This window comes from Euleptes europaea, chromosome 2 (genome assembly GCF_029931775.1).
Source record: "Euleptes europaea isolate rEulEur1 chromosome 2, rEulEur1.hap1, whole genome shotgun sequence".
In the NCBI taxonomy this organism is placed as follows: domain Eukaryota; kingdom Metazoa; phylum Chordata; class Lepidosauria; order Squamata; family Sphaerodactylidae; genus Euleptes; species Euleptes europaea.
The window spans coordinates 67918818-67945264 of NC_079313.1; the positions used below are offsets into that span (position 1 = coordinate 67918818).

Below are 26447 nucleotides of genomic sequence, written 5' to 3' on the forward strand. Positions count from 1 at the left end.
AGGATGGGACCATTGCTATAGTTTTGCAACTATCATCAACTAAAAGGATCACATGACTATTGTATACCCTGTGAACCACCCTACCAAACACACCCATAGAGTAATATGTTAACTATTAAATATATAACTGTAGCCTTTTAAATGGTCAGAGTACCTCTGAGGTCTTACCCCAACTCAGCTAGCCCTCAGCTAGCATTCGGACTGAGAGAAAGGGCTTGCCAGCCATAGTTATGACACAGAACAGTGTGCACGCTTTCACTTTCTCCAGAACATATAGAAAGAGTTCTGGGTATTTAAAAAAATGCTTCCCTATGTTAAAAGGTTCCATCAAGTTGAATTTCAGGAGACAAGGTCGTTAGAAACTCTCTCCATGCTAATTTTTCCCCATGCAAGAAGTTTTGTTTTATGGGATAGCATTCAACTGTGGTGTGCTCCATTCCATCATCTCATTCATCCAACATCTTACACAGAAACCCTACATTTCCAGAACTTTCATATAATCATCATGTACAAGCTGTGGTGTGTTTTTATAATAGAACGTTTTGTCTTTAAAGGTAAACGTTGTCCCCTGTGCAAATACCAGGTCATAACTGACCCACGGGGTGGTGTCACATACCAACGTTTACTAGGCAGACTGTGTTTACAGGGTGGTTTGCCATTGCCTCCCCCAGTCTTCTACACTTTATCCCCAGCAAGCTGGGTTCTCATTTTACTGACCTCAGAAGGATGGAAAGCTGAGTCAACCTCAAACTGGCTACCTGAACCCCACTTATGTCAGGATCGAATTCAGGTGGTGAGCAGAGCTTTGACTGCAGTACCGCAGCTTACTGCTCTGCGCCACGGAGTTCTTGTCTTGGGCCCATATTAATGATGAAACTATTCCATCTCCTAATGAGCTTCTCATATCCTTCTCTTCCCTCTTCATCACCCAGGACAGGGCTGGATGGTTTGAGCAGCTGAGCTGGATGCTTAGGTTTTCAACTGCAGGAGCCTGTTCTGGGCCAGCCAGCAGCATTGTGAAGCCTCTCTCCTCAAAAGCCTGCATGACTTTCACTTCCCTCTATCCTCAGAATGAGGCACAGGGTCCCAGGCAAGAGAGTGAGATTGCCAGTGTACCTGGAGGAGAGCAATCTGGCTCTGGAGAAAGGGAGTAAAACCACCAGCATCCCACTGTGGCCCAGCTTGTCCTTTTCCCGGGTGGTGGTTTTACCTTCTCTTCTCTATGACCAGTTCTAGCAGCTGCTCATATGCTGGGATGAGAGCACAGCAGAGGCTTTGGAGAAAGGAGAGGGGTGGAGCACTGTTGGAGAGGATGGCCCTTACTTCCATCCCTGGCAGGAGGCCCGCAGCTCAAGGAGTCTTGCAGCTTACTTGTCCTCCAGTCTTGGCACTGGCTGTTTCATGGTGGTAAGCACCTGCCAACCACAAGGCCCACTGGGCAGTAGCCTTGCCTGCTTTCCTGAAACATGGAGTGGGAGCTACATTGAGGAAGAGTGTTGAGAAGAGCCAGATGTGACTCCTGAGGCACTGAGTATCACTGCCTTTAGTGAATAATACATTCTGATCAATTTTCATTTAAGAAAACAAAAATTAAACAAGTAATAGTCCTCTCCATGAAACAAAGAGGTACTCAGGCAGTTTTGTCTTGAATTGTGAATTCAGTACATTAAACCATATACTGCCTTTTGAAAATTGTTATATGATGCCATTTGTTTTGATCTGATGTTGCCTGAAGATAACATCTTGGGAAAGTCCTGTGGAAAGTAGTAACACTCGATTTATAATGAAATATCAACAGCAGTATTTTTTCCAGGAACAGTTATGTCTCAGTACTGTAATTGTCGCTGCACATATGAGAAAGACAAAACCTGAAGGATCAGAGGGATTTCAAGGCTAGATTACTAGTATTCGTTTAGAATGTTATCCTTGAATAAAAGGTAGGCATTTGGTTGCGGTGTAAATGTTGCAACCATTCATCTGTTGCCCAGATTTATCTGGAATGAATATATAACCCAGCAGATCTTCAGAAATCATGCTATTTAGGATCATCTGCTTTTAACATGATAAACCTTTTTTTTTTAAGAGGACCATTTTTTTGTATTTTGGGAAACTATTTTTTAATGATTATTTTTAACATGTGAATGGCATAAGTGCTAGATGAAATGTAGGACACCTGTTCCAACGGGTGGGCCTGCAGGGGGCTTTGTATGGCCACCATCTCTGAAGTGGAGGGCAGAGAGCAAGTTCATATGTACCTGAGATTTGAGGCTCCTTCTGATTGTAGTACGGAGCATCCAACATGTTCACTTTCACTACAAGAAGAAATTGTCTGTTTTGCATAAGACATTTATATGAGATCACATACTCTTAATTACAGTCCTTAATGTTTCTGTTCTCTTGTCTTTTCCTATTTATTTGTCTTTGTTTTTACAGGTTCCTACTAGCCAAAAGAAAGAAGGTGTTTATGATGTGCCAAAAAGTCAACCTGTAAGTGTAAGTATATGCCGTGCAGTATTGGAGGCCAATTTGCACTACATACAGGTTTATGGAACATTTAGAAGATTTACCATAACAAATTTCAAATACATTCAGATCACTTGCTTGCTTCAGTGGTGTATGTACAATGAAGAAGAAAACCCCCACAAACCACTTTTGTAATATGTGATTTATTCACGTATACATCCTTACCCATTACAAAAATATAATTCTAGATTGTATTAAATAAATGTAGGACTTTAGGGCTACAAATATTTGTTGGGTAAAAACTGAACAGTGGGCAACAGTTAATGATATGGAGACCATGGAAGACATATTTGACCTCAGTTTCCTGTATGTCTTTGATGGTGAACTGACCCCACGTCTAATAATATTGCTACTTCTGGTCCAGGCAAAAGGCAAGGTATAAATTTTGAAAATGAATAAATAAAAACATAGAAAAGATAATATAGTCAAGTTTGTATTTTGCTTTTCTACAAGTCTAAAAATACAGAAATGGGATCTGAATAATACCCAACTAACTATTTGGTGTTATTGCCCCTCCCCTTTTTTAACACACAGATCTCTTTCTGGATACTTGTCTTCCATTTCTGCAGTTTACTGCTTTATTAGACAACTCTCTAAAATTAGCTTTGGCCAGATTTCAGAGTTTACCTCTGTCTCATGTAGATATCCAAGGACACTTCATCAATAGTAGGCCTCACTAACAAGAATGTCTTACAGCCCCATTCTAAGACCCCCAATATCAGTGCACTGCCGGCACCATTAGTTGGTATCCAGTACTCATTCAGCAGAAGAGAGAAAAGTAAACAAAAGACATCCTGCCAAGGTAAAAATAGCATAGCAATTTCTACCGTAACAACCCAACCACAACCCACTAATCATGGCCCATTGAGCTGATGACACCCTGGTGACAAGCAGAGATAGAATCAGCCAACCAGAATACAGTGACATGTGCACACTCCCCTGACATCAGCTTTCTGCCATCCACATGCAGAAAACAACAAGAGAGGGAACACCTTTACTATGAGGACTGTGGTGTGAGAAGCCCTAGAATAAACATGTACCTGGAGCAATCCAGATGTGGGTTTTAATACCCTCTTGCAATCGTGTTACCTTTTACCAAGTGCAAGGATGCATGCCTGCTCCAGCCATTCCACCCACATGTCTATGTTTGCCTCTCTTTCTTATTTGAAATAACTAATAGAAAGCCAAAGGTCCTTCTTACACCTAATTTTGGATCCAGGTGGTCCCTTTTGGTGTAATACTCTTTCTGTGGGGTTCCTGTCACTGAAGTTGCTCTAAGTATGATCTAAGTATGTGTGAAATGGGGCTGGAGAGACCTAGCCATGTGTCTATTGTCAGTGTCCTGACTAGGGTTTACATAGTGCTTAGAAGAGTTGTGATTGGTTGGAGGCTTAGTTGATAACCTCAGATGAATTGGAGTTTGAGAGCTGGGTGGCAAGCTGAGGTGGGGGGAGTTGTCTTTTCAACCTCTATGTGTCCTGTGGGGATGCTTAGATATTGCAGAGTTCTTTCTGGCATAACATTACACCAGCAGTGAGGGACATGGCCAGGGCTGGAGGAGCTCAGGATACTGACTAACCCTCACTTTCCCCACAGCACACTTCAAAGCTGCCCAAGCACCAGTTGCACCAGGGCATTGCCAGCACGGCTTGGTGCTGGGATAACTGCATGTTTGACAGCATATTTCCCCACTTACACCAGTTTCTATTTTGGATACTTTAGGGTTTACTTGACATACTATGCTCTTTAGTGACAGTACTTAGGATTGGACTGTAAATGACTTAAACAACAAGGAAGTGTTTCCTTATTCTCATTTCCTTGTGATTCACTGTACTTCATAGAACTACAGCTGATCTTATTAATTTATTTAATGTCTTCCTTTCTTACTGAGACTCAAGGTAGATTACATAGTGTAAGTCAAATACAATCAACAGCATGGGACATCCAATGAAAAGTGCAATAGGGTTTAGACTTCAGAAATCTGAAAACAAGCAGAAATATAAAACAGAGCTGAAAGAAACCTAAAACAAAGCATAAGCATTTAAGTATGACATGTTAAATGTGTGTGTGTGTTATATGCTATCAAGTCACTTCCAATGTATGGTGACCCTATGAATTAATGTCCTCCAAAATGTTCTATCATTAACAGCTTTGCTCACAGCATGAAAACTGAAGGCCATGGCTTCCTTTATTGAGTCAATCCATCTTATGTTGGGTCTTCCTTTTTTCCTACTGCCTTCAGCTTTACCTAGCATTATTGTCTTTTCCAATAGAGTTCATTATTGGGTGGGGGGGACAACCAGGAACATGAACACAATAATGAATTGAATGAACTTAACCATTTCTAGTTCAAACTTTCTCTGTTGCCACAAAGCAACCAACCACTATCCTCAAAAAGAGTGGAGAGAGTGGGGGAGCAGGCAGTGCAAAACCATGAACATACACAATACCACATGAAGTTTGAAATCTGCAATGCTTGGTTGTGGTGGTGGCTGGGGCCCAGTGGGGCTTGTAGGGAAGCAAATGGCAAGCAGAGCCAGAGCCAATTAAATCTGATTTTATCCCCATCCTTGTCCCTTACCCACTAAGAACACTCAAGCTCAGTAATCAGTTTTTTAACAGATAACACATCAATGAACGAGTCTCTTACTCTTTCACTAGGCTTGTGTGCCGTCAGACTGCATTCTCTTAAGGGGAAAATAGTGTGGTCTCCGCCACCCCTTCCAACCACCTTTAACCACAACCAGCCCTACAACCATTTGGTGATACCACCTAGTTTTATTTTTTTAATGCGCCCCTCAGCTCTGTGCACCTGAGGCAAGAGCCTCACTTGCTTTACTTTTGTTACAGCTCTGGTTAATCTACTAGATAGTACAGAAATTGAAAAATGAAAACAAATTGGGTATGATGGTTTTTTTAAGTATATACAACAAAATTAATTTGATATCCATGCCAATTTTGAACACTATGAACACATTATGCCTTCCCTGCTTCCTTTCTACAGTGATGATGACCAGTCGTCTCTTGCCTTCAGATAACCACCTCTGGTGGTGCCACAAGTTATTTATGCAGAAAGTCAAACAAAGCAGGCTTTGTCCTTAATGGTACATCTTAAGTGCCTCATGAGCCCTTGGAATGTTGCAGTTCGCTCAGCATGTGAAATTAAACCTTGCTGAAGTACGATCTTCTTAATGAGCTCTTTTTGTCATAATTTTTGTTCCAAAGCCTCCCCATTATACACACATGTCAGGTTCTGCTTGTCATGGTGTTTTTAGCAACAGGAGGCAAACTGTAAATACCCTTCACTAAGCCTGTCACTCAAGTCACAATAAAACCTAATCTTCCCATCAACATGTCCAAACTATCTGCTTACAATTTTATGAAGGCTTTCAAACAGCTCATCATGGTGCTATATAAAGATGCATCCCCCCTCCATTCCCCACCGCCTGCAATTGATTAGTCATGTATCCCTGGGCAGAGTAGGTGTCAACTGTTTACAAATCAGAATATTAGGACTCAATCCACACTGACAGTGAATGGGTATAGCACCTCTGAAAGATTAATGCCTGCTAAGTTCTAGCTTCACTGAATTCTTATACTTTGTAATTGTAAATGTTGTGTTGGTTGTTTTTCATGCTAACTATGCAAAGCATATTTCCAAGGCTGCAGGATGCAAAAATGGCCTAGGAATCCAGCCAATGAGGCTATGTACACATGAACACATGTATGCTTATGCCAGTCTGTCCTTTTAAGGCAGGTTTTCTGTTAATTGAGGGATAGGATTGTTTTTGAGTGAAAGACACAGAAGCCTTGTTCACATGTTACAGTGAACCTCACATACATGTGTACATCTGTAAGAAAGAGCCACCATGCATTCACTTTGTGATTGGAATCAGGGACCAGATAAACACATATTCAGCTGTACACTTGTTGAATGTTACTTGAGAATCATTCAATGCATTAATTTCAAAAAAATTAAGTGTACATTGTGCATGGATTATACATGGATTCTCTGTAATTTGTGATCAAGGCTTCTGTATATAGTGTATACTTGATTTTTCTTTATGCATGCATTCAGTAAATCTCATTACATTCAACATATGTACAAGTGAATGTGTGATTAAAACCCCACATTTATCCAGATACTGGTACCGACTTCCATTTGTAAAGTGAACGTGTGTTGGCTCTTTCCACCAAACAAATGTACACATGTACATGCAGGATGCATGTGTTTTCACTGTAATGTGTGAAAAGAGCTACTGATTTCCCATTTAAATGCTGATATCTGCAGATTAATATTATGTTGTAAATGGCCTTGAGCTGCCATGGTTGTTGTTGTTGGTGACATAATACATATTTTAATACATAATAAATAAATAAATATGTAGAAGTTGATTTATGCTTCAGCAGTCGTAGAGAAACAGTCACTGTACTGATCAAGGCAGTAATTCCACGACTTCTTGATATTCATACAGTTTCAGGGGAATGAAATGAAGACCTGTGAATATTAGAGTGGGCGTCTGCACTGTTATTTCTAGCACCCAACAGAAATAAACTGATCTGTGACATGTATTTTATATCAGAAGCTTTGTGAAAACCAAAGGTCTTTCACATATAACAATAATTACAAGCTGTTCATGTGTAATTTTTGAGCATCCCAAATTTTCGTCTTAAATAAGGGCTTATTTACAAAGGCTTTTCATTATTTCTTATATATTCTGCATGCTTAATTGTGGATGTAAAATATAATTTTATTACATTACTGCCACGCCTACTTTCTTGTAAGTAGTGCTAACCCTTAACAAGTATTCTTAATATGACCATGGGGCACAATCCATGGAGAGGCTTTTTTGTGCATGCTGTATTTGAAATCAGTGGGTGCTGGGTGTATGCCTTTAGAATCTTCATATTTGGGCTCTACATAACCTTGCCCAATCCAGTTTTGATACTTCAGTTGTTCTTGGGTGTAGCAGTCCTGGTTTGAGAGAAGTAACCATTCCAATGAGATAAAAAAAATGTGAGGAACCTAAAGAAGCCAGGGTGGTTCCATAAACAGCTTTCTAAAGATCTGAGAATTAAGAAAAAGAAGAGTTGCTGACTTTTCTCTACCACTTAAGGAAGAATCAAACCAGCCTACAATCATCTTCCCTCCCCTTCCTCACACCCTTTGAAGTAGGTGAGGCTGAGAGAGCTCTAAGAGAGCTGTGACTAGCCCAAGCTGGCTTCATGTGTAGGAGTGGGGAAACCAACCCAGTTCACCAGATTAGTGTCCACTGCTCATGTGGAGGAGTGGGGAATCAAACCTGGTTCTCCAGATTAGAGTCCACCACTCCAAACCACTGCTCTTAACCACTATACCACACTGGACCGAGGGCCATATAACCAAGGATATATATAAACAAATAACCAGTGCTTGTAGGAAGAGAGTTAGAAAAGCTTAAGCTCAGTATGCCAAGGATGTTGACAAGCTGGAACATGCCAAAGGAGGGCAATGAAGATGGTGAGTGGTCTGGAGACCAAGTACTAGTTGAAAAGTTGAAGGAAATAAGTATGTTTAGTCTGGAGAGGAGACAACTGAGAGGTGATATGATAGCCATCCTCAAGTATTTGAAGGGCTGTCATATAAAAAAATAAGCGGAGTTGTTTTCTGTTGCCCCAGAAGGTCGGACGAGAAGGTCGGGCTGAAATGAAATCAAAAGATTTTTCAGCGAAAAATCTGGAAGAACTTCCTGACAGTTAGAGTGGTTCCTCGGTGGAACAGGCTTCCTTTGGAGGTGGTGGCTCTCCTTCTTCGGCGGTTTTTAAGCAGAGGCTAGATGGCCATCTGACAGCAATGCTGATTCTGTGAACTTAGGCAGAACCTGAGAGGGTGGGCAGGAAAGGATGAGTCAGTGCTTGGCTCTCATGGCCCTTTCTTACATGCCCAGGGTAATGCCGGTTGCCACTTAGGGGTCAGGAAGGAATTTTATTCCAGGGAACCCAGTGGTTTTTTCCCTTCCTCTGGGCATAGAGCAGGGGTCACTGAGGGAGGAAAAGGTAGTTGTGAATTTCCTGAATTGTGTAGGGGGTTGGACTAGATGATCCTTCAGGTCCCTTCCAGCTGTATGCTTCTAAGTACCTCCTCCTGATAATATGTAGTGTCCTTATTGCAAAAAATGATGTGAAGGTGGGAGATTTTCTCTCAGTTTCCAGATTAACCATACATGGCTAGAATGGTCTGGCCTCATTTCTACTGGTTCCCTTCTGATCCATTTTCTTGGGTCTTTCATCTCTTCTTTCTCCCTTCTCAGTTAGGGTCTGAAGGAGGTCTACAAAGCTGAAGTTGGCTGATGAAGCCGTTTTCTCACAAATGCAACCTCAGGTAAATGGGACAGGAGCAAACGTAGGCCATCTGCCCTGATTCTGACTCCTCACTGACCTTATGTAAGTGCCAAATTGCCTCACCAAGCCCTTCCCTCTGCAGCTGCCATTAGACAACTGACATTGGAAAGCAATCCCACCAATCCCCTTTTGCCAGACAGGATAAATAGCTCTCTAATTTGGCACTTCCTATCCTTATCAAAACATTTGAGTGTAGCTGGGAAGAGTAGGTTGTCTGCAGCAGAGTCTGAGAAGAGGGCAAGCCAGAAAATAACCTTTTTCCAGGACATGTTTCCCAAATCCTTTTCTAAACTGTTTAGGATCCTGGAACCAGAAGAAAGAAAAACCCTATGGTTCAAGCCAAATTCAATAAAACAACATTTTGTAACTGTCAATGAAATCCCTTCTGGTGTCTTTCTCTGAAACCTTTGATCAGATCATCGAGTCATACTGGCTATCTGCAGCAAATCCTACTTAGATTAGTCTGCAAGTTGTACATCTTATCACTGGAAGTGATACGAAGGCTTAAGATACCTCTCATAGGTGACCTGGAGCTGCCCTTGGCTCCACCTATGTAATCTAACTGACTCTGATAGGTTATCCAGAAAGCCTTTCAACAGAATTACAAAAGCGGCTCTAAGGAAGAATTTTGAAGTTTTTTTAAAAAAAGTTTCCAGTAAAAAGTGCGTCCATTTTATGAGAGTAGCATGTATTTCTCAACACATTCTCATTCTCTTGGCCATAAACACTGTTTTATTTTACTGTAAGAGAAACCAGGTCCTCTACATACCCTAGGTTCAGAGCTTCCTAGGTGACTTACATGATTTCTAAAATCATTACAATTAAAATAGCAAATTAAACATAAAAACACAATAACAGCTCAGATGCTTAAAATATCAAAGCCAATTTGGCTAACCATCAGCAGATACACCCTGTCAAAAAAAAACCCTGCAAACTCAGAACAAGATACCAAACCCAACCAAAAGTCTGGGTGAAATTGAAGTTTTCACATGACACCTAACATTAACCATGACAGACACCAGGTGAACAGGTGGGTGGAAGGATTTCCAGAGGCAAGGTATCCCTACAAAGGCGATCTGCCCTCAGTAACTGTCACCTAAACTCTCAAGGTGGAGGTACTCTGAGGGCGTTTGAGGACAGATGTTTTTGACGGAGATTCATAAAGAAGCATCAGGTCCTTTAAGTACCTTGGTCCCAGGAACATTTAGGGTTCTAGAGATCACAGTATAGAGGTCATCAAGATGGTTCTAGTGGACTGAAGGAAAACAGACACACACAGTCATTACTGTACTGCAGTATACAGAAGAAGCGCTTTCAGATGAAACCGTTCAATTATAGCAGAGATATAACACAGAGTCTTTGAGGCATCAGTAGATTGTTTGGAGATCTACCTATTGATCTCACTGTCCTATAAACTATTGCTACATTTAGGGCTGAGGAATATGAGTCAGTGTCCCTGAGTTCACACTAAGGATGAGCCTCCATTCTATAGAATAAGTTGCCACCAAAGAACTCAGTGGGGGAGGGGGGCTCGATTCTGGTCTGGATCAGCACAGTGCTGGGGGAGGAGAGATTTTTTGACTGAAACAGAATGGAGGGTGTTATTTTGCTGAGACACAACCCTGGTGCCATTTCAGGTTGGGAAAATGAGGGGGGGAGCAGGACCCTCTCTTCCCCCCTCATGCCATGGTGGTCCTGACCAACATTGGGCCCTGCAGCACTGTCTAAAGGAGTTCCTTGGTGAGAACCCACTCTATGAAATGACGTTGCATCATCAGGGTCAACTTGGGGGGGGTCTGTCTCATCTAATTTTGCTTTGGTATATGCAGGAAGGCATTTTCAATATCTGACCCTCAAATTGAACTACTTGCTGGGCCCACAAGTGTTTACTTGGGTGCTTGTGACTTTGATGGTTCAGTTAGACCTCTAAGAAGTGTTTATGATCCCATATCTACATGATTTATTGATGCAATCACCTACCTGGTTCCAGGAGAGGTGGCATAATATTTTTCTAAATAAAATAACTTCCAGCTGGGGTTTAAGCATATGGGCATACCATTACATGTCTGCAGACATTCAGCTTTGTAGCCAGCTGGAGCAATAGCATCTGGAAGCTGAGCTATCAACTTCAACATATGGAGCCATCTCCACAGGATCTATTAGGTACCACAAGTTATTTGTTTCAGGACATAGCCATATTAGCAAGCACAGTCAGTTTAATCAGTCTTCAAGGCAGCAACCTAGAAATCTGTGTAAATGTATACCAAACACTGTTGTATAGTCACTTGCTTTTTGGCTACTGCTACTTGGGCAAGGGTGGTATTGGTTGGATATTGATTTCCCCACTGTTGGGCTGTACTTCTTTTAGACACCCTACAAGTTAATACTGCCCCACTCTGGAGCCAGTGGAGAAAGAAAATTTGGATTTACCTTGAATTTTAATTCTCACCTGTTTCAGGGTGGTGCAGCTTGGCCATATGATTTCTCTGTGGGATAAACAGCATGCTTGTATATAGCTCTGTATCACTTTACATGTTCACTGTACATTGTGGCTATAGCGCCATATCAGTTCCCTGTGAATCTGTCTGACCTAGTCATTTGTTCAGACATTTTGCTTTCTCTACTTTCACCATGATTTGTGTTGTTCTGTCAATCATGATCTGTACTCATTCCCTCTTGCAGAGTTTCTCTTAAGTTTTAACCTTTCCCTTGATTTTCATCCTCTCCTTTATTCTTCTTTTCAATTTTTAAACTGTGGTTAAACTATCTGCAGATCTCTGTGTCTCCTTCAGGGTCTCAAGTGAGAAAGATTCATAGTGAGTTGATACACATGGACATGCATCACAATAAAAAGTGAATTACACTGGCACAGTGTGTTTAATATGGGTCACATTTGGCTCATGCAGCTACTGGGGGTAGAGTTCATGTGAAGCTTAGTGGAACCCCTCCTCTTGGTGTCATCTCTTGCCTGGAGGACACTGACTGGTAAAAAGAGGAGGTACTTCTAAACAGGTACCTCAGAAACACTAAGAATAAAATTCAAGGAAAGCTCAACTTTTCCTTTCAAAGCTATCTTTTCTTTACTGTCCATGCCAGGGTTTCCAGATTGTCTACATATCAGTACTTAAATCTACATTTTAATATACAAAGCAGGCTTTGAGATATCCATGTAAATTTTTTTGCTTCTAAATGCCAGCATTTTGTAGGCAGACGTGGCCTCACATTCAAGAATCCTTGCCTATATATATGTTAGTGGAAGTCTTGCCTGATCAGTGTGTTTGCTTATATATATGAAATTGATGGTGTCCTCCAAAAGAATCGCTTTTTTTTTTTTTTTTTTTTTTACTATTTTATCAAACTTGCTTAAGGGAAACATGGTGTCTTGGGAGGGAGATGATTCTTTTAACAACAAAAAGAAAAGAATGCTGAACCTCATTCTACTGATATATTTATGCGGCTGGTGTCATGGAATTTATTGAATTGTTTATCTTTATAGTAGTGGAGGTTTGCTCAGGTAACCCTAGTGGATTCAGAGTAAAGCTTAAATGGTACAGGTGACAGGTTCTTGTCACTTGGCTCCAGAGGTTCAGTTCACAGAATAGCAAGAGGCCATTATTAAAACAGTGCCATTGCAATAGAAGTATTTGTAATCAGTCAGCATACAGCTGTGGTCTCCCTTGCAGCCTAGGCTATCAACCTTGTGTCATGCTCTATATGTTGCAGTGGAATCTTGCTAAGTGACCTCTAACAACGTACATTTCGCTGTGTGCCACTTGCATTTGATGTCTTGTGCTGCTCTGTCGTATCTCAAGTCTACCTTTTTTTGTTTTGCTTGTACCTTGGATTTGAAAGTAGTAGCCAGATGGCATTCTGGGGAGCATCTGCAAGCATTGCCCTCCAGCAATGTGTGCAGCTTGCTTAAGCAAGGCAGGAAACCTATTCCACATTCCACTCAGACATTTTATCATCCATTTACTGAGGCATTTGTTTTGCCGGGAGATTATACAGTATTTGGTGTGTGGCTGCTCTGAAATGTAGATGTCTCTATTAATGGAATACTTCCAAGTTGTCAAAATTACATGAAAACATTAATTATTTTAAACCATTTGCTCATTTTTTCCCCTTTGCATTTGTGGGATGTTTTATAACGTACCCATGGTTAGACATTATTGCACTGTGCATTTCCTGCCAGTGATGTGGAGTTAGCAGAGAAATGCGCAATACGATGATATCAGGATATGAGGGTGTATTTTACTACATTTTACAGACAGAAAATTCATCAGTTGTTTGCTAGTTTTGGTGACAGCCATGTGTTTATAGTAAAGATATTCAATCACCTGCCCCTTTGGCTCACATCCTGCTCATCTGTTGGAAGCCTGGAGCCAGTTGTTTGGCAGGCTGTCCAAATGTGTCCAAACTTATTCAAATGTGCTCATTTCACATGTGTTGTCAACTGAACTGCTCACTGCAGTCACTATTTCCTTTTCAAATACCTGAAATTTCTACCGTTAGCCAGTAGTCATGGGTGGCATCTTCACAAGGGCAAAAAAAAGCTGCCCCCACTGGGGAAATGGCAGCAAGCAGAATGGAGGTACATAGGGAGAAGGCACTTCTTGCTTCTGGCATTGTCCCTTCCCGTACTCTACCTTCTTGTCACATCAGTACAGAAGCATCCTGCTGTCCAGCAATCCGCCTTCCCGCAACATCAAAGTCTCATATCACAAATGAGCGACAGCTCAATGGTTAAAGAGAACTAGCGTGGCATAGTGGTTAAGAGCGGTGGTCTGGAATGGTGGACTCTAATCTGGAGAGCCGGGTTTGATTCCCCACTCCTCCACATGAGCGGCGGACGCTAACCTGGTGAACGGTATTTATTTCCTCACTCCTCCACAATGAAGCCAGCTCGGTGACCTTGGGCTAGTCACACTCTCACAGTACCATCTACCTCACAGGGTGTCTGTTGTGTGGAGGGGAAGGGAAGGTGATTGTAAGCTGGTTTGAGTCTCCTTTAAAAGGTAGAGAAAGTAAGAATATAAAAACCAACTCTTCTTCTTCTTCTAAAGGAGGGAGGAGCCATATTAAAGGGGGTGGGGAATGTAGGGCTGTCGATTCGGTTCGTCCCAAAAAAAAAAAACAGCCGAATTTCCCCCCAATTGGGCGGTTTTTCGGTTCGGACTGAACCAAACTCAAAAAAGGTGGGAAAACGGGGAGCCGAATTCGGCAAGTTCTGGGTGTTTGTGAATAAATTCGGCAAATTCGGGCCCTTTAAACAGATCTGCGCCTCCCAGCTGGGAAGCACAGATCTGTTCCCCCCCCCCCGCGCGCACCTTCAGGGGGCTTCCCTGAAGGCGCGCGGGGGGGCCTTTAAACAGATCTGCACCTTCCAGCTGGAAGGCACAGATCTGTTTAAAGAGCCCCCCGCGCGCCTTCATGGAAGCCCCGTGAAGGCCCGCGGGGGGGCGAATTTTCCCCCGAACTCCGGATCTCGCCCGAATTTCGGGGATCCGAAGCGGGGGAGTTCCGACTTCGGCACGGCCCGAATTTTGTCGAACCCGAACTATACCAATTTTTTTTTTCAACAGCCCTAGAGGAATGCCAAGATGAGCACTTTCATTTTCTCCCCCTCTTTACTGATGTTGTCCAATATATACTTCCATATATTTTTTTTAATTTTTGAGCAAATTAATGTTGTTACTCCATGTTACTAGAATTTTTTTTTACAAATGTTGACTATGGCTAGCAGTTCAGAGGTTAACACTCAGAACTGCAAGAACTGAAGGTTCAACAGCGTGGCCCTGTACAAAAAGTTGCCACTGTTCAAACTCATGCTTCAAAAAATGTGTTCCGAAAAACTTCCGGGCGGAGCTGAGCTTGCCAGACACGATCTTTTTTCGTGGGATCCCAACCGCTTCCGTGGAGACCCCCCCAGGCTCGGGGGGAGCCGGCCAAGAAGGAGAAATTCTCCATAAAGCCCCCCCCCCGTCTTTTTTTCGGGGGTCCAACTGCCAGCAAAACGCCGATTACAGCGTCTGGTGATGAAGGAAGCAGCCGGGGGTGAGTCTACTGAGACATGGCGGCCCTCCGTCTAAACTTTTCCTTCCCCCCCACTTCTGTTTTTTTTTAAGAATTTACCTCAACTCCTATAAAAACAAACTACAGGCGATAATAACAAATTGTAAGCTATAATTAACTTAGAACTTACCATGCCAGCAAAATAAGCCTCATATATGTGCTGAGGGGCTGCGTATGAGCGAAGACTTTAAAAAGAGCGGAGTGAAGAAGAGGGTGGGGAACTGCTTTACTGCGGCTGAGCTTCTCAGGCTGGGTGCGGCGGAGTCCACTATACTGACTACCCGTGCGGCATGTAACATCGCTGGGCTCTGTGCAGCTGCCCTGGGCTGCTGGTCCACCCGGGAGCGGGCGGGCTGACAGGCTCAGTGCGGGCTGTAGGAGCCAGGACTGCAACGGCGGCGGCGCGGCGGTAACGACGGGCACCAGACAGCCTTCAACAACGTAGACCTCAGCCGTATGTTTCCTTTTCCTTCATTCCCCCCCTGAAGTTCCTCGCCTTACATTCGGATTAGCTCCGCGCCTCTCTCTGCAACTTTTTTTTTAATTTTTTACTCTTCATCATCACTCTGTTTTTTTTTTAAACAACATAAAATCTCAAGCGGAGCCTAACAAAATGGAGTCGACCTGCTAACAATTACTTTCGTTTTCACACTCTGAGAGACATACAAACGCTCTGCTGCCCCCCGGTGGCTTTTGGATTAATTACAGTTGTTTTTCCTTTTTTTTGTGCTTCTTTCTCTTCAACCTTTGTTGCCTTCCCATCCTATATTAAAACTGAGGTTCCTGACTGCCAGCACACAATAAGAAATCAACTGGAAAAGTTTTTTTTTTAATATAAATACCACTTTTAAAACAAGATATAACAGTGGTAATCAGTGAAACAAACTATTATCAGAACTTAATATATATTTTTATTTTACATTTTAAATCTTTTGAACTTTTTAATACCACTGATTCCAATATATAAGGCACATTAATTGATTGTGTAGAGTGATTCACCAATTGATTTTAATTAGTAATTGTTTTGATTATCAGGAAATAATTGTTATAACTCAATATATCTCTTTCATTTATTTTTTCTAACTTTGTGCAGTTGGGCAGGTGAAGAAAGAAATAACTATAAATGTAATTGTAAATGTATGAGATTTGAATTGATATATTTTTAGGTTTTTAACTATTATGAGGAAAAGATTTACCAGTTTTGCACATCGACAATCCCAAAAATTGAAAGGTAAACAACAAAAGAAGTTCTTAGAAGAATTTGAGGAGTCAGAAGAAGAAGAACAAGAGGTTGACGTCGCGAAATTTAAATCCAAAGCAGAGAAGTCACAGACGAAAACCTCGGTGATGGCTACAGAAAATCAGGATTTTTTTCTACGCACTCAAGAAATGATATTGGATATGAAAACTTCCTTACAGAAGTCAATTCAAGATTCAGAACAGAAGGTGCTTCAAAGTATTGCTAAGGTTGAAGAAAAGCTCGAATCTAATTCTCAAGAAATTATCAAAATCAAACAGAAGCAAGAAGACATAGAGACTTCAGTAACGTAGCATACTACAGAGCTTCTGGAACAATCAAAAATAATTCAAGATCTCTCAACCAAAGCTGATGCACACGAAGTGAAGCTAAGGGACAAAAATATTAAATTTCGTGGGATTCCTGAACGTTTCGGGAAAGACAGCCTGGAGGCAGATGTAAGGGCATTACTTCATGACAATTATGATTTTGACGAGGATGACACCTTCCTGGAATTTTGTTACAGAATAAACTCATCTTATGCTACTAAATACAACAAACCAAGAGATATATTGGTGAGGTTTGTTCATAAAAGAACCAGAGACCTGTTGCTGAAAACACAAAGAGACGACCCATTGATTTGGGAAGGAAGCACAATACAGATTTTGTCTGATCTTCCAGGAAGTGTTTTATCCAAAAGAAAAGAGTACAACGAGCTAAAGCAAGAATTGGCCAAGAGACAAATCAGGTTTCGTTGGCTCATTCCTTACTCTCTAGAGATTTCACTACCACAAGGGAAGAGAACAATTCACAATCTGTCTCAAGCAAAAGACCTACTTGAAGAACTAAAATCATCAGAAGACTCTCCTCCAAAAGATTCCGAAGATACTCTGGAAGCAGGTCCCAGTACCTCACAACTGACTCAAAAAGACAGAAAACAACCACTTGAAAAAAGAGAACTTAGAAAACACAAGAAGGCTCCTGAAGGTGACAAATTAGACCAAGCAGCAGCACTGTAGACTTGATTTTCAATTTTATCATGAATCACTTACAGATTGTATCATTGAATATTAACGGTCTTAATTCTCCAAACAAAAGAAAGAGAGTTTTCCATAGTTTAAAAAAACAAAAGAAAGACATTGTCTGTTTGCAAGAAACTCATATTAAACAAGGACATGAAATTTTTTTACAGACAAATTACCTCGGAACTCCTTATCTTGCATCGGCTCAAGAGAAAAAGAGGGGCTTAGCTATCTACATTAATGAAAATTTTTTGACAGTCAAGACCCATATAGCAGATCCAGACGGATGTTATCAAATTTTGATCCTTTATGGGCCAGACGGAATTTGCTTCACAATAGTACATATTTATGCCCCAAACGCTGCCAAAGAAGCCTTCTATGAAACACTGTTCAAGAATCTTGCAGAACATCATCAAGGAGAAATTATAATTCTAGGAGATTTCAATGCAGTTGTAAATCCAATGATGGACAAAACTCATAATAGCATATCAGGAAAATTGCCTAAGAATGTTTTTAAGTTAATGAAAGAATTCAATCTAATTGACATTTGGAGAATGAAGAATCCAAGAGTAAAAGATTTTACATTTTATTCAAATCGTCACGGATCACTTTCTAGAATTGACATGTGTTGGATCTCCAGATCAATGATAACAAATGTGGAAAAGACACAGATTGCACCTAGAATACTGTCAGATCACAATCCGATTGAATTGACTTTGCTAAAAGGCAGACCAGGGATTAGAAGATGGCGTTTGAATGACCAAATATTGCGGAGAAAACAAATACTTGAACAATGTAAACGTGACGTGGAGGAATTTTTTATATTAAACAAGACTCCAGGAATGTCGGATTTTGTTATATGGGATGCAAGCAAAGCTTTTATCAGAGGGAAAATGATTGCCTTGAACTCTAAAATTAAAAAAGACAAACAGAAGAAACTCAAAGATCTCCAAGATCAACTAAGAAAAATGGGGAAAAAGTTCAATCTAAGCCAGATAAAAATACCCTACATGGTATCAAGATGACCAAACATCAAATTGAGATGATAGAAACAGAAGAAATTCAAACAAAAATTAGATATGCCAAGCAAAGACTTTTTGAAAGAGCAAACAAGCCTGGTCGTTTTTTAGCTAATCAACTTCGACAACAAGAGAAGGCAAGAAAGATAATTGGCGCTAAAGTTAATGGGAAAATTTATAACAAACAAGAAGAAATTGAAAGAATATTTGTGGATTATTATAAGCAACTGTACGCGAAGGATGATCTGAAAGAAAATGAACTAGGAACCTATTTATCAGATGCACAATTACCCAAGTTACCAAAAGAAGACCAAGAGAGTCTTAACCAGAAGATAACAACACAAGAAATTGTGGATGCTATTCATAACTTAAAATCAGACAAGGCACCTGGTCCAGACGGTATAACACCACAATTTTACAAGCTGTTAGAACAACAACTGACTCCGGTCCTACTTTCCCTTTACAGTGAAGTACTTCAACACAGAAAGATTCCTTCGTCTTGGCAAGAGGCACACATTTCTTTGATTCCAAAAGAAGGTACAGATCAACATCTTCCACAAGCTTACAGACCAATTTCATTGTTAAATATTGACTACAAATTTTTTGTTTCTATAATTACCAAAAGATTTCAAAAATATATTGGTAAATTGATACACCCAGACCAAACTGGCTTTATCCCGAAGAGACTTATGAGAGATAATGTTCGATTGATCCTTAGTGCAATTAATTATACAAAGTCAAAATAATTGAAGACCGCAATGATTTTCTTAGATGCAGAAAAAGCCTTTGATAACGTTTCTTGGCACTTCATTTCTAAAACGTTACAACAAATGAACTGTGGAGACACTCTTTTAACGATTTTCAGAGCAATTTACTCTGCTCAGAAAGCACGCCTTTTGATTAATGGTCTATTGTCATCAGAATTCGCTATCATGAAAGGTACAAGGCAAGGTTGTCCACTTTCTCCACTCCTCTTTGATTTATCAATGGAAGTTCTTTCGAACTACATAAGAAATGATCCAAAGATTCAAGGTCTCATAATAGGAAACGAAGAACACAAAATTAAAAGCTACGCAGATGACGTTGTTTTAATCTGTCAGAACCCTAGACAAACAACACCGCAGGTTTATAATCATATAATGGAATATGCAAAATACTCTGGCTATAAACTAAACAAAACAAAGACGAAAATTATGACCTTTAACACCACAATAGACGAAGACAAGTATATTAAAGAAGTTATTGGATGTCAAATTGTCAAAGACTCTGTCAAATATTTGGGTGTACACATATCTTCCCAAAGTAAGACTCTTCTAAGGTCAAACTATTTGAAAATCTGGGGAAAAATTGAAAGGGACTTGACTTTATGGTCTAAAATGAACATTTCATGGTTGGGAAGGATTTCGGCAATAAAGATGAACGTACTTCCAAGACTAAATTTTTTATTTCAATTTTTGCAGATTGAAATCCCAGATAGAACAATAGAAAGTTGGCAAAAACAAATTAACCGATTTGTTTGGAATGGGAAAAAACCGAGAATTAGATTCAAGGTGTTACAAGACGAAAAGAAAAGAGGAGGACTAGCACTACCCAATCTTAAATTATATTATCACGCTGCTTGTCTAACTTGGATTACAGAATGGATAAAATATCCCGATGCCAGGCATGTTATTCTAGAACGAGCGGATCTCAGACAAGGTTTCCACAAAGACTTGTGGGACTCCACAACAAAAATTCAAAAGGACAAAGTACCAGAAGATTGTGACGTTAAAATAGCGCTTATGAAAATATGGAAAAAATACAAAAAGAGAATAAGTCCTTCTCCACCATCTATAATGTCGCCAGTTGAGGCTTATCATGACAATGTCAAATTGAAACCGGGTGTTCATCTTACCTACAATCAAATGATAGAGCCTACAGGAGAAATCAAGACTTTGACTAAACTTCAAGAAAAATTCCAAAAACTGAATTGGCTGACCTACCTACAACTGAGGTCTAACTTACAAAAAGACTGTCTTTATCCCCAGCCATTTCGTGAACTAACAGAATTTGAGCAGATAATATCTAAAGATGATTCACATTTATTAGGTAAAATCTACAAGCTCCTTTTGAAATACGAAACAGAAGAAGAACAAGTGAAAACTAATATGATAAAATGGATGCAAAACTTTGGAGAAATGATTAATATGGATAAATGGGAAAAACTCTGTACTCATGAATTGAAATATACTGTGTCCCAAGAAGTGAAAGAAAACTGGTATAAAACATTCTACAGATGGTATCTGACTCCCAACATGCTCTCTCAGATGACCACTCCAGGTAAAAGGGGCGCCTGTTGGAAATGTCAAGACACGGACGGTTCCTATTTTCATGTTTGGTGGACATGTCCAAAGATACAAACATATTGGAAAAGAATTCATCAAGAACTGCAGTTGATGTTAAATATCAAGTTCACATTTGACCCAAAATTCTATTTACTCAGTTTAACGCCACAAAACTTGCCTTTAAAGTATCACGATGTTTTTAAGTATGCTACAACTGCAGCCAGAACGGTTTTGGCAAGAACTTGGAAACAAAATCATATCCCCGAAATAGAAAACTGGAAAGAAAAACTGTTGGAATATGCCAGCATGGCTAAGATGACTCACGAGATAAACCCAAAACCCAGCGAATCTAAAGAGCAATTTGACGACAAGTGGGCGTTATTTTATATTTATATGACTTGCAACTAACTAGTTGAAATATGCTGGCATTGTATTATATAATTCTGTTTTAAAATAATTGCTAAGTTAATAATAAATTCTTATATTATAGAATAGTAATATAAATAGAATAACACAATGACATACTGTATCAATTTCCTTTTTTATTACTATTACTATTTTTGGCATAGAAAACGTTCTACAATATACAATTTACAATATATCATTGAGCTTACTTTCTTATATCTATATAATATCTATATTTACTGTTTTTATATTTACAATGCTTACCCCTCCCCCTTTTTTCCCCTGTACCCCTTCAATTATATAAATAAAAAAATGTGTTCCCCCCCCCCTGAAAATGTTTAAAATACTTACTTTCCATAGTCTGTAATGGCCACATTTGCACCTAAGAATCGTGAGAAAACTCAGTTTCCCATGAATGTTTGCAATGGGCCCATGCAAAGCTATATATATATATTTCTTCCTTTTCTTAATAATTACCAGAAAATGGAATGAGTTTCAGAATACAGTAGTTATCAACATCATTCATTTATTGCGGTCAATAGACCAAAACAATACAGTAGTTCAATAATGACAAAGGAAATGAGAAGCCAGGGGTGAATGAAGTAAAAGGGAGCTAGAGGAAGGAAGCTCAGCCATGGAAAGTGAGGGAACTTTCCTAGGAGACAAGCTAGTTCTCCAAAGGATAATTGTGTCAGGGAAACTGTGGAACAAAAGGGGAGCTTGACCTGCATATCTGGGCCCAAAAATCCTACGAAGCAGTCAGATGGCGAGCGCTTGTACCAGAAATACTGCCGGGAAGGCTGCGCCGTTGCTTGTGGCTTGTGTGCCACTTGGTTCCCCAGCAACAGTGTATCTGCCCTTGTGGTGGCATAGGTACCCATCTGGACAGTGCAAGTGGCACTTACACAACCACCAGAGTCACATCATCTCCTAAGGCGTTTCTCCCCCCCCCCCTTTCAGGATTGCAGTTAATCTTCATGAGGGCAGCATTCAGGGCTTTCGTTGCTTCTCAACTGTTGCATGCCTTCTGCTGCCCTTTTGACCTGATTTTTTTTTCTTGTGGTTGTCCTTTTCATCTCTCCCTGAAACCAATGTGACACATAGCCCACAGATTGGATAACCAGTAGCTTAATGCTCTACCATGCTGGAGGGGGGAAAGATCAGAAGGAGGTAGGGCAGAAACTGCACCAAAGCCTCAGGGAAAAACCACCCAGTCACAGCCTCCAAGCACCTGGTCAGTGTGTCTGGGGCAGCATCAGGCTGCCCACCCATCATCAGATATAGCTGGATGTCATCAGCGTACTCAGCGTACCCAGCCTGAAACTCTGGACTAGCTGGGCACATGTAGATGTTAAACAACATAGGGGAGAGGATCGCACCCTGTGGGACCCCACACACCAAGAGGTGCCACAATGATATCTGCTCCCTAAGCACTACCCTTTGTCCCTTTCCATGAAGGAGCGCAGCCATTGAAGGGCTGTGCCTTGAATCCCGATGTCGGTGAGGCGGTAGTCTAAGAGATCATAATTGACCTTGTCAAGGGCTGCTGACAGGTCTAACAGAATCAGGTCTAACAGAATTTCATAGGGATTTTTCAATACACCCCAATTTTTTCAAATTTTTCTATTGGAACAATTGAAAAAAAGGCCATGTGTCCCACCCCCCAAATTTCAAGGTTCTTTCAGTCCTTCACATCTCCAGTAAAGGATAGCCAGATTTTTCCTCCTCAGCCCCATCCCCATCTTTCAAAAATTGATCTGGCAAGCTGTGCATGGCCCCAGCCATCCCTGTCCTCTCTTAAGAATTCCTTTCCTTGTGAGAGGCTGGCAGTCTCCTAGTCTGAGGGCACAGGTTGAGCCCTGTATTCTACAAAGCTGCCCTGAGCCACCACTGATTAGCTGTTGCAACAGCAGTGGTTTTATAAAGGGCCAGGCCTGCAATGAAAGATTTGGGGAGGACATGGATGAGCTTTGGGATGGGACCTGTAATGAAGTTTTACATGGCATTGTCCAGGACCAGCTGTTTATGTATGTAGGATGTATTTATATGTATCTTTATGATTTATTGTATCCATTTTTGGAAGCCTACCTGAGCTCAGCAGTGCCGGGGAGGGCGGGGAATAAGTTTAATAACAACAACAACAATACTATTCACACATTTTTTTAAAAATCCTCCATGGAATAAATTCCAGTTAACCAATTTCACCTTCCCTTTTCTCCACAGTCATCACCATCAAGCCCTGGTGGTTCCCTGCCCCCAAACAAATACATAGTTTGATTTACCTAGGACTAATTTACACAGGGGAAAAAATCTTCCTCCATTTACATCTGTTCTGACCATATCAACTTTGTGAGACATCTTAAATGTCTCTGAGGATACATTCATGCAGAAAATTTAGGATGTGATACTTACAAATGCAGCTGCCCAGAAGCAATTCCTATAATCATAGCTTGAAAAACGGGCTTTTACAATCCTGAAAATTGCCATCGGGAAGCTACAACTATAACTGCAGATAGCTTGAATCATCTTATATTCTCTGATGGAATCATTTTGTTGGACAACTGGAATTTGTACATACATATGGCTTTTTAAAAAACATACAGTTGTAAAATGTCATTAGGAAAATGGACAGGTCTATATTCAAACTAGAATAACTACATGCTAGATCCTCTCTGGATTCCAGTAGCTACTGGAAAGTTACAGTTGTGTGGTACAACTCTTAAAGAGAAAGGACATCCTTCTATGTGTCATAAATCTCTGGACCTATTAGTACGTATTAAATGCAAATTACAATGGCATGAGCATGAGTAATGTGGTTTAGCTTTGTAAGAAACATGCCTATGCTTGCAAATTTATATGTATATATTTGCAGCATGACCGCTCATTCTCATTAAACCAATGAACTGTTTCCAGAAGGAAGAACAAGCACTTCTACTTCACTGCTCTAAATAGAAAATTTAAAAATAGCATATAAATGTGAAAATTCACAGCAAGTATTACAATTTACGTTTGACTTTATCATCTCTGTGTAATGAGCTTCTTAGAAATACGGAAGACCACAATCACATACAATATTATAATGCAGAAATTACAATACTACAACTCTGGAATTTACTTTGGCCTATATATTTTTTGAAAACAGATTATTAATTTAAATTTGTACCCTTCAGCATGTAGTATTTAAAAACTAAAACTCTAACCTGCTCAGCATCAAAAATTTCTTCCACTGCTGCAAAAACTATACATGTGAGATATCTTCCATTTATTTTCAAGTATTTTTATTCCTCTGTTTTTGCTACTTAGGGCCCATTCCTGACCTGGGTGAAAGGATTGAGGAGGTGCGGAGGGGCCTGTGCTGGCGTCCATTCTGCTTGCACTGGCACCCGGTCCACTTGTGCCGCCGCAACTGGCATGGATGCTGGTGTTGGGGTGCAGACGCCAGCCTTCCAGTACTGCCAAAGCAGTGCAGCCCTGGGATGCCAGCTCAGCCTCCCACCAGTGTCCTGACAGCACACCTCCATTGTCCCAGGTGTGCTGACATCCTAGGGGCCGTTCTGGAGATCCTAGGGGCTGTTCTGCCTTATTCAGTCACATTACTGGGGTTACTTATAAGTCGGCAGTTAAGTGGATTATCCCCCAACCGCGAGGTATCCGTGTGTAAATTCTCCTGAAATCAAAGGGAGTTAACAGTGAACTGAACTACAGCCATTGTTCCAAACCCCTAAATGCTACTTTTATTTCAATCCAGTAATAACATCAGTACAAAATAATTACATCAAGTTAGTTTCTAACTTGTCTAGTTTCTAGACTAGCTAAGAAACCCAGAGATAATTGTCAAGGGGAAGGATATAAGGATTTCAGTGTTAGAGATTTCCTTGGTTTTGGTTCTTTAAGAACTATTTCTTGAATAATTTCTTGAACTATTTCTTGAATAATCAGTTGGCTTTATGAAGTTGAACCCTTGATCATGCCTTCTAATGGGATTCCTGTTTAAAATAAATAACCACAACAAGAAGGGAGTTGAGAATTAACTTGACTACAAGTCAAGATGAGTAAAAGAAACAAGGATCAATAAGCATTTTGATTGTTTGTGGATTGTTGTTCTTTTGAAGCAAGCTTAACAAGTGAGCTGACATTCTCTTTCAGTAGGCAGAATTCCCCCCACGAGTGCCACAGAGAGTTCTTGTTTCTCTGCCCCAGGGATACTTAGCAGATGCCTTGAGCAGTGGCTTTTTCTCCTGGGTGGGGTTTTGGGGAATGCCTGCCAGGAGCAGATGCTTCATGCCTTGTCAACCAGGAAGAAAGAAGGGGTGCAGAGGTGGGCACTAGCTACTTAAGTGACTACCCTGGACCCTTGATGCAGCATGCAAGGGAACCCTGCTGTGGCTGGCCGGCCCTCCCACTCACCACAGCAAATCATATCCCTTCCCTCCTCACCTCAGTTGAGCCTTAGCATCAGTGAGTTTTATCCCAGTAACTTGTTGATTAATTCACGTAGCTTCTATTTAAATATAAGTGTCAACAATTAACTTACGTGACCCGCACTTTCATCTGCAAGTAACAAACATCAAAACTATGCAGAAGAGGGAAGGGGCTTAATAAAAATAGAAGAACGTAGCCCTCTCACAATCACTTGTATTTGTGTTAACTTCCCATATTGCTGTAGAAAGTTCCCTGCTATGTCAGTAGATGATATAATGTGTTGTACTCAGCAATGATAGTCATTGCATCCCAATCTAACCTTTTGCTTGATGTGGTAGCCATTTTAGGATTAGGGCATTATTGTAATGTGCTTATAAATTAGAGTGCCCAGTCAGCTGTTCACAGTTTTGTCTTCAATTAAAGAAGGGCAGTTTTCAGACCAAGCATATGCTCTCAGATTGGGAGTATCTAAGGGCTTGGGGAGCTGTGGAAAGAGTTTGTTTGTTTGTTTTATACCCCACCCTCCCCAGCACAGCTGGGCTCAGGGCAGCTTCCAACAACAATACATAAAATATAATATTAACATTAAAACACATAATTGATCATTTAAAAACTGTGAACCTATTCTAAAAGCACAGAAGGCGCCCTGAACTACATAACTGGCTCATATATATTAACCGTCCTCAGCAGAGGAGGTTGGCCTAAGGATGACAAGATCACAACAGGAAGGCCAACAGCCACCAACAGGCCCACAGGCCCAAGGAAAGAGGGAGGAGGAGACGGGAAAAAGAAAGGGAAAGGTGAAGGAGAGTGAAGAAGAGGGAAGGGAGGCCAGCTGATCCATGTAACTGTCACTATCCTCAACCTTATGCCTGGAGGAACATCTCTGTCTTACATGCCCTGCAGAACTGAGCAAGGTCCCGCAGGGCGCTGGTCTCATTTGACAGCTCTACCAGGCTGGGGCCAGAGCCGAAGAATCCTTGGCCTTGGTTGAGGACAGCCCGATGGTTCTGGGGCCAGGGACTACACTTGTTTTCAGATA

The 26447-nt window shown here is 40.8% G+C and overlaps 1 protein-coding gene across 6 annotated transcripts in view; it reads left to right on the forward strand.

Annotated features, from left to right (window-relative positions):
• The window catches only part of DAB1 (DAB adaptor protein 1), a 761363-nt gene that overhangs the window by 698224 nt on the left and 36692 nt on the right, over nucleotides 1–26447 (forward strand). For all 6 annotated transcript variants that reach the window (XM_056844015.1, XM_056844020.1, XM_056844017.1 and 3 more), the window contains one exon: nucleotides 2434–2493. In XM_056844015.1, the coding sequence (XP_056699993.1) occupies nucleotides 2434–2493 (60 nt within the window). The remainder of the gene's footprint in view (nucleotides 1–2433; nucleotides 2494–26447) is intronic.